At 40.8% G+C, this 14,857-nt stretch overlaps 1 protein-coding gene across 2 annotated transcripts in view; it reads left to right on the forward strand.

Moving 5' to 3' along the window:
- The first annotated feature begins 428 nt into the window (after positions 1-428).
- The window catches only part of CRPPA (CDP-L-ribitol pyrophosphorylase A), a 108,333-nt gene continuing 93,904 nt past the window's right edge, over positions 429-14,857 (forward strand). Inside the window, exons 1-2 of one of the 2 annotated variants that reach the window (XM_039711081.1) lie at positions 429-566; positions 7,835-8,114. In XM_039711081.1, coding sequence (XP_039567015.1) covers positions 7,890-8,114 — 225 coding nt within the window. In that variant the 5' untranslated portion in view covers positions 429-566; positions 7,835-7,889. The other variant, XM_039711073.1, reaches the window with a different exon arrangement.

Consider the following 14,857-nt stretch of genomic DNA (forward strand, 5'->3'; position numbering starts at 1 on the left):
CCAGGGAAGCAGCAGAGTCCTGATCCCTGGAAATGTTCCAAAGGTGTGCGGATGTAACACTTGGGAAATGTAGTTAAACAGTGAATACGGCCATGCTAGGCTAACGATTGGACTCGATGACTTAAGAGGTCTTCCAACCTCAAGAATTCCAATATGATCCTATTCCAATCTCCCCCTCGTAGAATGAAGGAAAACAATCACTACATTTCAGCAGGTGTTCCCTGCCAGCCTCTTGGGCTCTCACGAAGACGCAGGGCCCAGGGTTCCGTCTGCTTTTCCCTCGGCGCCACCAGGCCCGTGTTTATCCCCTGACGAGCCAGCAGCCCCAGCCCGGCTCCCGGCGGGACAGGGCGGGACGCGCCCCCCGCCCCTCAGCGCGGCCCCGCCCCGCGCCACCCGCGAGCCGGGCATTTAAAGGGCCCATGGCGGCCGTGCCCGGGCAGTGCCTCTGCGTGCCGCCGCCGCCGTGCCCCGCTGCCCCTCGCCGCGGTCCGGGCACTCCCGAGGGGCTGCCGGGGCCCGGGGGAGCTCCTGCGGGGGCTCGCATAGCGCGGGGGGGCCGAGCGGTAGGGCCCGGTGTGCGCCGGGGGCAGGCGAGCGGGCGGGCGCTGGATTCTTTGGATCGCGGACGTCGTGGGCGAATAAAACAGGCGGGCGGGCGGTTGCGCTGTTCCTGCCGCGGGGGGCGCGGAGCGGAGCCGGCAGCCCTGGGCCGATGGAGCCCGGCAGCCGCGGCGCCGCGCCCGGCGGCGTGTCGGTGTCGGCCGTGCTGCCGGCGGGCGGGAGCGGGGAGCGCCTGGGCGGTGCCACCCCCAAGCAGTTCTGCGCCGTGCAGGGGAGGCCGCTCGTCAGCTACGCGGTGCGGGCCATGGAGAGGTAACGAGCCCGGCGCCGCTCGGCTTCCGACCGCGCCCCGCGGGCTCCTGCCGGCCCTCGCCGGGCCCGGAGAGCCGCAGGCAGCCCGTGCTGCCCTGGCCTCAGGCCCTGGGCACTAGGGCGGGTCTCGTTTGCCTTGTGGTCTCTCCGTCCCTCCCCGCCCGGTCACACCGGGAAGGGAGCGAGGTGTGTCTGGGCCCCCTCACCCGGAACGAAGTCCCGGGCGGGACGTGGGCGCTTCCCCCACCCCAGCCTGGCTCTAGCGCCGCCATCCCGGGAGGCCCTCCGACCTCCTCCAGCCCTGTCCATGCTTCGGGGCTGTGCCGCATTCCTTGGCTCTTGGAGATCTTCTGTTCGAGCCCACTCGGCCTCAAAGCTCGAGGGTTTGTGTAGCTGCAGTGGCTGGTTTGGTGAGCTAGGAGCCCACCACAGCTGTTGGAGACAGTCAGGACTATCCATCAGCCCTGGAAAGAGATTTATTCTACCATTGGATATGCTCTTTTTAATGTCCAGAGGCTTCGAAAAATGATCCACTCCTCATGATGGGATGAATGAACTAGCTGGCGTACATTCATCCCATCATTGCATTATGCTCCACTATTGCCCGTGGTAAAACACCTTGCATCAGCAGGAAGTTTGAAGGAAAAATGCTTAAGTTACGGTTGCTGGACTAGAAGCTGATGGTTTATGTAGTGTGAAGGTGCAAGTGTAACTTTTCCATGTTTATGCTGTAGTGATATCTCAAGGAGTAATGGGTTCAAATTGAAGGATGGGAAATTTAGTTTAGGTGTTAGAAAGAAATGCTTTACTGTTAGGGTGACGAGGAGCCAGAACAGGTTTCCTCAGGAGGTTGTGGATGCTCTAACCCAGGTACCATTCAGGGCTAGGTTGGATAAGGCCTTGAGCAGTCTGGTTTGCTGGGAAGTACCCATGGCAGGCAGACTGGGACTAAGTGATCTTTAGGGTGCCTTCCAACCCTTAACATTCTATGATTCTGTGTTGGAACAAAGGATTAAAGTAAAGGGATTTCTTAACAGCCAGGCTTTTCCTTTCCATAAGGCTGTGAGTTCTAGGCATGTTTCTGACAGTTAATATATTATTGTCAAATGTTAACATAATGTAAGTCTTGTATCTAGTGTCACTTGAAACACTGCAGGTTGGAGCAGAGTGTCAAGGGGAATTCTGGATGTGTTGCAGTAACCTGTAGGAAAACAAACCTTTAGATTTTTAGAGAGAATAAATGGGGAAGAGTGGAGGTTGGTGAAAGAAGTAAAATTGCCAGCCTCTCCCAAAGTTCTTAACACATGGAAACTTGTACAACTTCAAAACTGGGACTCTTTCTGTTCCCACCCAGGGAGGCTTCCCCCAGGTCACTTGTTACTTTATGAAAGAAATACTGCTTGTTTTCTTTATTTAATTTTCAACAGCAGCTAGTTGCAAAGCTAAGCACATCAGTAAGCAAAGCGTCGAATCCAAAGCTTGCCACAGCTGTAATTTCTGCCCAAATATCGTGGGAATCTGTAGAGAAGAATTATATCCTCACTTGGTGTATTGGAGACATAGAAAAGAGAACAGAATGAGCTTTGGGAAGGAACTGTTATGCATATAAAAAAAAAAATCTTTATTTTTACTGCTAATAAGCTCTGAGAAAATAGCTATACTTTGAGCAACAGTATTATGTTTGACCTAGAGATGGAAAAAAATTAGAAGGTTGGTTTTGAGTTGTACAGTTCAACCAAGTTGATTGTGACAGTAGCAGCTTGGTGCTTTTTCTTAGGAGTGCAATAACCCCTGCCAGTGCTCTGTCAGGCAGAGCTTCCTGCCACCTCTTCTGAATTGGCGTGTTGATTGGTATAGATGTGTATGAGGAGCTGGGAACAGATGTACGCCAAAGCTTGGGATTGCTTTCATTTTCATCTCAACACTTTTACTTCTGGCTCTGAAAATGTGAAGAATGTACCTTGTTCTTACTTTGTGCCTTTGTAAGTGTGAGTGTGTAATATTGCAGAACTGCAGTTTATCACAAAATTACTCAGAAATGGCAGATTTTGTGTTTAGCTTGATACTATATCTTATGTCTGTTGTTTACCTGATGTAATTGGATGGGTCATTGACTCATTAGCCTGTAATAACTTCTGTTGAACTGGACATCTTGGCTGGTGTGTCTATTTTGGAGCTTTTTTAAATCTGGAAAAAAAGGTAGCAGTGTATAGACAAAAATACATGAGCAGTTCAAGGATGTGCAGCTGCTTTGCACGTGCTTTTTAGAGATCAGTAGAAGAAGATTTTTATGCTGTTCAGCTGAAAGTAGTGAGACCCTTAAATATTAATGTGGAAAAATGGACAGATGAGACAAGAGCAGACATGAATGAATAAGCAGTGCATCCTGTTGTATAGGATAACAGTATGTAGAACATTGGCCTGCCAATAATAATCACAGATGATACCCTGAGGAAGAGGAGATGAGCAAAACTAGGGTCAGAAGAAATTTTTGGTTTTAATTGCCACTGCAGTGGCCCTGATAGGAAGGTCAGGCCCTACCTTCGGGCTAAAATTAAAGTATGTTAGGAAACTTAAATGTCTTTTTCCCATTGAATTTGTTCCTGCTTTTGTTGAACTGTGCAAGGCTTTTGCAACAAGTTCAACTGATTTATAATGGCATTCCTTGTTTTTGCTTCTGTAGCAACTAGCAGAGTTTTTCCTTAATTTGATTTCTTTTTGGTGTAAGTATGTTTGTTAGAATAGAACCTTTTCGATTCTTTTTCTGAGGCAGGGAGGAATTTTAGCTCTGTATGCACACATGCATGTATATTTTACTGATCTGTAGAGAGGAAAACAAATGAAGGTAAAGATTGATTTTAAAATAGTTGTGGAAAAAATATGCTGCTGCTATTCTAGCTGTGCTCATATTTCCCCAGTTGTTGCAAGTACAATGAGTGGTTATAAAAGAGGAAAGCAGAGTTGATATCTTCACTGTCAGAATTAAAATTTTCCATAAAGGTTTCAGTCAGCTTTGTTTTCTTTAGTGTAATATCTTAAAACAGGGGGAGGTCTCTTAAAATCCCCTGGGGAAGCTCCCAAAGAAGCACCTCTTTGGAAGTGTCTTGCATAGTTATTTGCCAAATGTTTTTCTCCACTGACTGATGCATATACACTTGGCTCTATAGGTCACACAATTACAGTTTTGTTAAATGAATCTACTCTGATACTTCTTTTTGTCCAGTTGTAATTAGCTTTTTTTTTTTGAAGTAGCTTATGAGCAAAAAATAGTTACAGCAAATTTTATGGAGGTATATTTTTTATCATGTCTGACTCATAAGAGTATTTTATTTCTGGAAAAAATTGAGTGGTTTCTGTACATGAGATCCTCCAAACTTTCTTAATCTACTGTAAAAGCTTCCTGCTTCCATTTTTGTACTGTAAGGATACATTATATTAATATGTTTTCTCATATATCAATAAATTCATAACAAAGCTTTTATGGAGCAAAAGGAAGTTACACTTGCATTCGGCAAATTGATTTTGTTCTTGGTGCTTCTTTTTCTCATTTGGTTTTTAATAAGTTTAGCAAAAGTAATATGGTGATTTATCTTGCACCTGTGAAAGTTTCTGTGAGACTGAAAGATCCTGTCTAACACTGCTAAAGCCATCTCAGCAGCAGCTCCCTAGTTCTGGCCTTGTTTTGCTGGTCTCAGTAGGTTATATTGAAGAGTTTTTTAGTGGCAGTGTAAGAGTTGCAAGAGATTGAGTATGGGTATTTGAGCCTTATATCAGATTTCAGCCCTGGTTTCTACGTGAGTGAACTGGTGGAGGGTTAAATCTGGGTCATTCGTACCTCAGCATGCCATTTAGGTGATACAGTTTCAAAGTGGGTTTGTTTCATTTCCTCTGCAGCCTGTGTTTTGAAGGAATAGCTTAATCTGTTGCAGAGTTAATGGGCTCCCCTACTCAGTTCTAACTCAGCTACTCTTAAGTGTTTGCACTTCTGTTTGAAATTTACTGGAACAATGCTATATTTTACTAGGCAGTAAGTCTATAAGTAGGTGATGATGAGGAGCATAGCTGCAGGAAAGAAACATATAGTCCTTTCTGCCTCATTGTTTGCTTTCTGCTAGTATTGGGGTCCTCCCAAGGCAGTGGTAAAGTGATTGTAACTGGGCATTTGGTCAGACTTGATTTTCCACTTTGGAACTGCAGCCTGTGTTGTCTGGAAGCATTAGAGTTGTGTGTTGTTAAAGCACGTTGGGGTACAGGATTGTGATCTTTTTCATGGGTCATGCTGATTCTGTCTGAAGCTTGATCCAATATTACAGTTGCAAAATTGAAATGGTATGTGAAGTGGTGTTTTTAAACTGGATTTGAGCAGTTGACTGGAAAATCCAGTAAACTGGAATCTACGCAGTCCTAAGAAGTTTATTATATTAGTGTGAAATGTTTCTGAAGGAAAGCATGTGATAAACTAAGGGAGGGGAAAAAAGATTCATTTATTGCCAGATTGAGTGTATACTACTTCTTTAAAACATTTTGCAACAGTTCCATAAGCAGTATACTACTTCTTTAAAACATTTTGCAACATAAGCATATCTTCAGAAGAGCTAGCAACCTGTGTGGTACACAACCCTCATTCATTAAAATTTGTAGCATACTTCACTGGATTAGTACTTTTCATGAGCTTTAGTGGGACATACCCTAAGCTCTTCTGTATGTAATCAATCTGGAGGATACCTTTATGCTCTTATATGAATGTGTTCCATCCCTAAATCCCAGCTCTAATTATAGAACGTGAGTCCAGAATGAGTTTAAGGAGGACATACTCAAGTTTACAAATGTGTTTATGCAGACACAGGGTGGAGCTGTGACCGCATCCTGTCACTTTTTGGTGTATTGTACCACTGGAGGCCTTGAGCCATTCCACCCCCTCTGTGAAGAGATTTATCACAGGCTGGCCAGTACTTGTGTTCTCCTCCCTGCTTCTCAGAAGATGCCGTGTACTACCCAGTTGCCTCACAATCTGTTTCCTTTGACTCCAGAAAGGGCAATGTCAGTGCTCTTCTGACACAGTCTCAGTGACTGTGCAGACTGTCCAGTTTCTGGGTACTGTGTAATGCTACAGTCTTTCTGCAAATCAAAATGCAGAGCTCTTGTTCTCAATTAGTGTGAAATAGCTCTTTCTGGATTTTTCTATCTTAAATGACTGATTCTCTGTATTTAAAAGAAGAACTGAGATGAATCCAGTTAGTTTGCCCTAGGTCCAAATTGAAGTAATGTAGAAGTGCTATGTTTTGTAGTTAAATATGAAAGTATGCCAGAAATCATATGAGAGATTTTTAAACCTTTTGATGGACCAGTGACAAGTTGAAATGAAACTTGAAACCACATGATTTCAGGTTTTACATTTGGGCAACTTCAATACTTAAAGAATGCTGAGAATATGTTGGTTTGGCTGTATTTTCTGCCTTTGCTACTAGTAAAATGAACATAAGGACAAGTATTCTCCTCTTGAAGAATGCTAAAGAACTTTATTTTAAATAGTTATTTTACAATTCATTGAAATAGTTTTCCATGGAGTATTATTAATTACAACCCCCAACCCCCAATAATAAGGTGGAAGGTGCTCAGTTGTTTCACGTAGTTCTAGGCAACTGATTTGTAACACAGATTAATTTTGCTTTTGAAGTAAGAATGGTTAGGCAGTGTTTTCTCATGTGTCATTGCAGAAGTCAGTATCTTGAGCCTGTGCATTTCTGAACTGTGAATTTCATACTTTTGTTTTTCTAACTGCAAATATTTAGTTCTTAGTGCTTTCGTTCTTCTCATGTCTGCAATATTAGTTTCAGTAGCTTTACTAGTTTTAGTCAGTGTATCGTTCTTGTCTCTCTCTCTCCCTAGTTGGGTGTGTAAGCTACACATGGGTAACTTTAACATAGTAATTTTTTCTTTTAATCATTGCTCATCTGGTGAGTTTCTTGTCTGACATGCTAAAATGCTCTTCTGCCATTTGTGGAGACACAGAAAGGGAACACAACTACTTTTTTTAATGTTCTCTGCATAGGTATTTAGAAAATAGGACACCACAATGGATTTGAATTGTGGTATTTCTGTTGTTTTGAAATACAGTATGCCACATATTGCTAGAATTTGTATTTCTAGATACTTTGACAGAAGTATGATTTCCACCTTCCTTCAGTTGTGATTGGTTTTAATCTTATGGTCTGTGGGTCATTCACTTCCCCCCACACAACCCTTCAGTTCTAGAGCAGGACTGATACCAACAGTAAAATCTTGGCGATCTCTAAAAATGTATTTTCGATATGGTGTTATGGACTGGCATAGCTACATTTTTTACATTTTTCTAGCTTCCTACAGCAGAAACCTTTGTGTTTATAAATATATATATGAATTTTTCAAACTCCCTGTGTAATGTTTCCTGTCAATGTTAGAGTGTTACAGTTTTCATTCATTACCATTCTATCAATTAATGCTCATGCCTGTTTTGATAGTGGTCTTTGTTTCAGACTTTTTCTTGATTGTCTCATTTCCTTGTACATCATGTGCTTCACTGGAACATGGAGTATGCCAGGCGACAGGATTTACCAGTTTATTAGAAACTGATTAACAAAGTTCCTGTTTGATTTAGAAGTTGTATTTGAAGTTAGGAATGATGCTGGAATAAGAAATGTTTTCAAGGCTTTTGAAGAGTTAACAGATTGTGCCCCTCTGCAAAGTGGTTGTTGGAAACAAGTCCCTTCCCAGAACTCCAGTGTCATTGGTATAAATCTTCTATTATAGCTCTCGTTTACGGAGTGGAGTGCAAAAACATGAACTTGGGTATACTGAGAGGTGCTTTATTTAGCCATCTTGATTTTTTTTGTTATTATTAATTTCTTTGTTTCATATATCTCCCCTTTTATTTAGTCATTCATGTCTACTTTCTCTGGTTTTGTACTGATTTTTCTAGGATAAGTTGGATATCAGACATTATTGTGGTGGTCTCTCCGGAAAATATTGAAACAATGAAGAATATCATTGAAAAATATGGCCACAAAAGAGTTACAGTAGTAGAAGGTGGAATAACTCGTCACCGGTCAATATTCAATGGACTGAAAGTGCTTGCAGAGAATGAATTTTCCAGCCATTTGGTGCAGAAGCCAGAAGTAGTGATTATCCATGATGCTGTGAGGCCTTTTGTTGAAGAAGATATTGTTTCAAAAGTGGTTATGGCTGCTAAAGAACATGGGGTATGTACTATACAGCATGGAACTCTGTAGTGTGCTTTATACTGAACAGCTTAAAATCATCGTGATTGATAAATCAGGAATTTTCTAGAGATTTTATTGATGTGTGATGAGTTTTGTTTTAAAGTAGAACAGATCCAGATTTCCTATTATGCAGAGGTCAGGTGGAGGAGGTTGACATTTTTAAATGCTGCTGGTATTATTTGATACAGGGAATAATTGTTGCCATGGAGACTGTCAGTAAGCAATTGAATCAATCAGCAATTTGTTAGTTGAAAGGTAGGTTATGTAATGATACTATGTAATAATAATTTACCTCTTTTTCCATGTAGAATTATCACCTAATGCTAGAGCAGTTCTGTTAGTGATTACTTAATAATAGCCAAAGAGTGTGTATACTGCATTGATTGACTTGCAGACTGTGCTTTCATCTGAAATGTATGTGCAAATCCTGAATAAGCAGCAAAAGAGCTGTCTCTGTATTAATGCTAAATTGTTCTAGAACCTGTAAGCATTGCAGACTGCTGGAAAACAGGGTAAGTGGGAAGCCTCCAGCTGTAGGGTGGATATTCCCCTTTTTAACACTGCATCTGAGGACTGGGATTACTCACAGAAACCAAAAAGATTGCTGAGACGGTAAGTGATATATGAAGGGAAAGAGTTGGTAAGAAGTTGTGTTATGCAAGGAGATAGGAGAGGCATGCACTAGCAACAGGAGGAACTGTTAGATGAACTGTGCAAGTCAGAGATGTAGGAAATCATGACTTGGCCACAGGCTTGTTTGCAAAATTTGCTATCTTTGTTCTTGAATTCTCCATTAATGAGATGCATAATGCTTCCCTGCTTCAAGGACATGGTTTGAGGTGATAGCAGTCATTAGTGATAGCAGATTGTTTGGGTACTAGAAAACTAAGAAAATGTACCACTGCTTGTCTTCTCCAAAAAATGTGGTAAAAGATGTGACAGGTGGTTCACAACTTGGACAGTGGAATAATGAGTCCAGAGAATGAACCGTGGTGTTTCCTTAGTGGTCCTACACCTTCATAGGGGAATATATAGCTTGTTAAAAGATTTATTATTGATACCTTAAGCATCATTATGAAAATCAAATCACATCAAGTCTCTCAGAACATGATGTTGCAAATCTAATATATTGAGCCTCCTCTTAGTCGGCCTGTAGTTTTTTAGATAGGCTTAATAAGAAATGGCAATAAAAGAGAAACTATGCACTATAGTTTTCAATGATCTAGAACATAGATTTCCAGTTATTAAAACTTAAATTCTGTTAGGTCAAAAACCTTTCTAAAATTCTTTCTTATTTAGCACAAAATAGCATTTCAGAATTGGTTTTCTGTAAAGAGGATTTAAATGTGACTCTTTGAGAGTGGTAGAATAATGGAGTTAATTGTATTGGTTTTGGGTTGAAATGAGAATAACTTTTCTGAATGTGCTTGTGTTGTCATTGCATGTTAAGGTATATCATATCTCATTTGAGTTTAACATGTTCAATTTTTCTTGAAAGCTTTATGATTTTAATATAATATTTCCCCCTGGTTTTCTTTTTAATTGAACGTAAGATATTTAAAGTAAAAAAGTAGGGGGAACCAAGGCAGTCTCCATGGACCTTCTCAAGTCAGTGTGTTCTAGTTCATCTGAACTTCTGACTGGTAAATATTTCCTAACCTGGATCACTGAAGTATAATTTGATCTCAAAAAGGTGATTGTGTACGTATATAAAAGTCTGTTCCGTTGCAGAACATTTTACTGAAATGTGTGTGGTGGCTTTCTGTGTTGGCTGAGATCCACTGGCTTCAGCAAGGCTGGGCCATCAGAGAGATGTGTGCTAAAAGTCTCTCAAAGCTGTTGATATTATGTGACAAAGTAATTGAATTGAGGAAGACAGGAAGAATTGTTTTATGTAACAAATTGGAAAACCACCTTCCCAGAGACAGGTGGTTATTTCCACTTGAGAACTACAGAATTCTGAAGAGCTAAATGGAAAACTCTGACTTTCTCAAAACTGGTATGCATGGTTTTGAATATCAGAAAAAAATTGATTTGGAGCAGCTATCATGTTTAGTTCTTCCTAGGGTCAAATTCTTTGCATATCTAAAAGGATGTCAGTTCTTCAATCTTTCAGTGCAAAAAGTAATTACTTCCTCTTGCATTATGTAGAAAGGTACAAAACCTGGCAGAAACATCATATTAAATGACTTATGTTAATAGGGGTTAATGCTGTATTGTTATATGTCTGCATACCATATAGATAACATAATTGTGAGAAGCTTTAATGTTCTTTAAAATGGCAATTGATCAAGTAACTTATTCACTTCTAGCTGCCAATTGTCAGACAAATAAACTGCTTTATTACACTTACTAATCGGTTTGTTATTTGCCTGAGGGAATAAAAATGTGTACCTTAACCAGAACTAATAAATTATGCCTTAACCCCCGCAAACAACTCCTTGATTATGTCGAAATATTACTTTGTAACCAATTAAATTCCATCTATGTTTTTGGGATAATTTTGCAATTAAAATTATATGTTTCTAGAAACAAATTCTTTGCAGCCAGTAAAAGTTGGGAAAAGTGGAAGCTTCAGAAGGCATCAGTCCAAAGCCTCTAGCAATATCTCAGTGCCAACATTGCATTTTAAACAACATAACTAAAATGAAAAATGCTTACATGAAAAAGAAATCAGGAAGGTGGGGGGGGAGCTTGTCAGTTCTGCTATTGAGAGTTTACAAAAAGTAGGCACATCCAAAGACTTTTTTTTCCTCTGGTTAACATAAACTAGATTTGAAAGTACAGTATGTTATGTTGAAAGGACTAAGTCAAAGTGGCATTCTTAAAAGCTGGTTTCTGGAAGCTGTCTAACATCATTACTTTATTCTGAGCTTTAGCAAGGACCTGAACAAATCTTACATGCCAATACAGCTGTACAGTGCTACTCAGTCTCATGGACTCCTATCAGAGGCAGTCGGTGAAAGTAATACCCCCAGAGAGAAAACGCTACGTGTTGTGCCCAGTCTGTTCCTCTCGTGCTGCCATTATCACTCTTGCTGGAGCAGAAGGCTGGAGCAGAAAACACAGACCCCTATGGATGCTGTTTCACCCACTGATTTTGCTATGGTTGCTGAGTTACATTATCAAAACTTGGTGCTGGCAAACCAAAAACCACCTTTTTTGTTCACTGACACTAAAGGAAGATTTGGGTGGATAAATAAGATCTGGTGTGGTGTACTTGAATGGGGATAATGCTGGAGTGGTTTTGCCCTCTCTGACCTTTCTTTGCAATTTTGCCCTTGGATCTTTTTGTTTTCTTATCTCCTATGGTTTTGCCATATATAGAATATTTTACACATGGTCTTTGTCCTCTTTGTTATATTCAAAGACTGATTTTAGCCAGCTGCAAGGGCTGCATCAGTGACAAGATTGTTTTTGACTCATATTTATACACTGGGTCATCTGAAGTTATCCTCTGCCTGTGTTCTCAGAAGTTCTGCTTTCATTGTATGCTTGGTGCTTTGCAGTGTTTTCACTGTCCTGTCAGACCCTTGTGCAAAATCAGAATCAAGAACTGATGACATACTACTATGACCATCTTGACATGAATGGAATGAGTTTTGTACTTTAGGAGAGTAATTAATGTCAATGTAAAAATAATTATTAATGAATTGTTGGATTGTTGGGGTGTTACTTGCCCATTTAAGAATAAAATAACATTTAAAGACCAACATTCTGTTACTCTACTAAAGCACATAGGGGACAGGGAGGGGATTGCAGAGTGCCATTATGGCTTTACCAAGGGCAAGTCCTGCTCCACCAACCTAGTGGCCTTCCATGATGAAGTGACTACATCAGTGGCACAAGTAAGAGCTATGGATGTTGTCTCTCTGGTCCTCCCTAAGGCCTTTGACGAAGTTGTCCACAATCTCCTTCTCTTAAAATTGGAGAAAGAAGGATTTGATGGTTGGACTGTTCAGTGGAGGAGGAATTGGTTGGATGGCTGCATTCAGAGGATAATGATTAACACCTCAATGTCCAGCTCTAGATCAGTGACAAGTGGTGTCCCTTAGGGGTTCATACTGGGACCAGTACTCTTTAATACCTTCATGGCTCATGCAGACACATTGGGATCAGATGCACCCTGAACAAATATATAGATGACACCAAGGTGAGTTGTGTGGTTGTTGTGCCTGAGGGGTGGATGCCATGCACTAGGACCTGAACAAGCTCAAGCAGTGGTCCTGTGTGAACACTGAGGTTCAACATGGCCACATGCAAGCTCCTGTGTTAGTAAAAGCTGGGGAATGAAAGGATTGAGAGGACACTTCAGAAAAGTGGGTACTTGTGGATGAAGAGCTGGTCATGAGCTGACAGTATGCACTTACAGCCAGAAAGGCAACTGTGTTCTGGGCCAGGAGAGCTGTTGCCAGCAGGTCCAGGGAGGTGTTTATGTCCCTCTACTCAACTTCCATGGGAACCCATCTGGAGTACTGCATCTGGCACTGAGGCCCTCAGCACAAGAAAGGTGTGGACCTATTGGAGCACATCCAGCAGAGATGATCAGAAATTATCAGATGGATTGAACATCTCCTGCAATGAAAGGCTGAGAGAGTTAGGGTTGATTAGCCTGGACAAGAAAGCTCCTGAGAGAGCTTATTGTGGCCTCTGAGTACTTGAAGGGGGCTTATATGAAAGATGGTGACAAACTTTGTACCATGTTCTGTTGAAATAGAACAAATGGTAATGATTTTAAACTAAAAAAGAGTAGATTCAGACTAGATAGAGACAATTTTTTTTTTTTACAGGGGGGGTGGTGAAACACAGGAAGAGTTTTCCTAAGGAGATGATAGATGCCCCATGCCTTGAAACATTTGAGGTCATGTTGAACAAGGCTGAGCAACCTGATCTCACTCAGAGTTTAAGACACCTGTGCTCATTGCAGCAGGGCTGGACTACATGACCCTTAAAGGTTCCTTGTAACCCAAACTATTTTATGATTCTACATTATTGTAAAGATCAGGAGCTCCTTAGCAGCCCTCAATGTGTGAAGAAATGCAGTGTGGTTTTGCTGTAACAGTTATACAATGCATTTTTCCTTTTTAATGGATAACTATTGAAAGCATAGTGATGTTTCCATAGCTTATGGTGTTTTTGCTCCTATGGAAATTAAAACCTTTTCAACCAAATTAATTGTTGCTTAATTGTTTCCTGTGTTGAACGGAGAGCTAATGCATTGTTAGTAAATACTTGTAGTCTTAGTCCTAACAAGATGTAATGTTTGATGGTGGGAGGGCATTGGTAGGGGAAAAACAGCTCTGTCATTTCCCAGTCTCAATTTAAGTTGATTAATCACATTTATTATGAAGGATGCAACTCACCCAACTGAAATACATAAATCATACACAGAAACTCAAATTACAGTCTCCCTTTTTTCTTGGCATCATTTATGTTGTACTAATAGAACCAGCCTAGTACTAATACAACCAGTATTTTTAAAAGGTGGCTTAATCCACCAATTTTTAGTTTCTGGAAGTCTACACACATTGCTTTTTCTTTTCTTTTTTTTTTTTTAGATAGGATTAGTTTATTCTGAAAATAAATTTTGAGCATATTTTCCTGTACTTAAGTGGTTGTTGGGGGTCATTTTAATGTAATGTCTATAAAATGTACCCCCTTTAAATTTAGAGAAACAAAATATATGGTACTGCTGTTTATTTGAGGCTAGTTAAAATCTATATACTTTATCTGAGAAAACAATATTACATTTGGGAAATGAAGCAGCCTTTAGCAAAGATAAGTCTATTTAGCACTCAGATTTATCATTCCTGCAGCAACTAAAAAGTTTAAAGAATAGTTCCTTAAAATAAGGGAAATCTTATCTTTACCCACATGTGTGAGGAGCTGAATAAAGGCCCTGGATCATTCTAGCAACTCCTACATGCCAAGATATGGAAGAGGTTCTTAGCCATACCTCTCTGAATGAAGATTAGGCACGTAAATTTTACCAGTTTTTGCCAAATATTGCATTGAAAAGAAAGATTATCTGAGTTTGAAGCAGATATGTTCCCAGCTGCATTTTGGCTGAGTTTCTAATCTGGGTGGTTGTGGCAAGGACAACACCAGCCCTGCAGGTTAGGTGAAGCTTCTGAGAGGCAACTTGGCCTGTTTCATATGCTGTAATAGTTTGCTGGACTGGTTCTGTGCTTATCCTCCTGTTTCCAAGAAGGAAGTGGGCTGTAGTACAGAAAGAACTAAAAGTGCCTTGAGCCCTGGAGCATGTAGGAGAGAATTTGTGAGGTATCAATCCACATATACATATATTAAAGTCACTATTTGATCCAAACTGACATGGTAAGGTGTAGTGATCCATATTATAAGGCCCTGAATAACAGAAAGTGTTAGATGAAGCCTATATAAAGAGATGATTTGAAATTTTGAATTAATGGATTGTAAGGGAAAGAAACTTGAATCCAAGGTTTGCTGCAAGGAGAGGCACGAGCAGTTCTGAGAGAAGCAGCTGAGCCAGTTCATGAGGCAAAGACATTTGATAAGCAAGTGCAGAGTTGCTTAGGGCACTGTGTGACCACAAACTCTAGTGCCCTTGGGGTTTGGTTGCTCAGGACTGTATGCGTGGGAAAAAGAGTTATTAATTAAACATTACAGTTTTGCATTTGGTTGATTAAATTGCGCAAGAGCCTTCCTATAACACATTGAGTATTTTTTTTCTTCTTCGTAAA

Source organism: Passer montanus, unplaced genomic scaffold, assembly GCF_014805655.1.
Source record: "Passer montanus isolate IOZ18808 unplaced genomic scaffold, ASM1480565v1 scaffold10, whole genome shotgun sequence".
Lineage (NCBI taxonomy): Eukaryota > Metazoa > Chordata > Aves > Passeriformes > Passeridae > Passer > Passer montanus.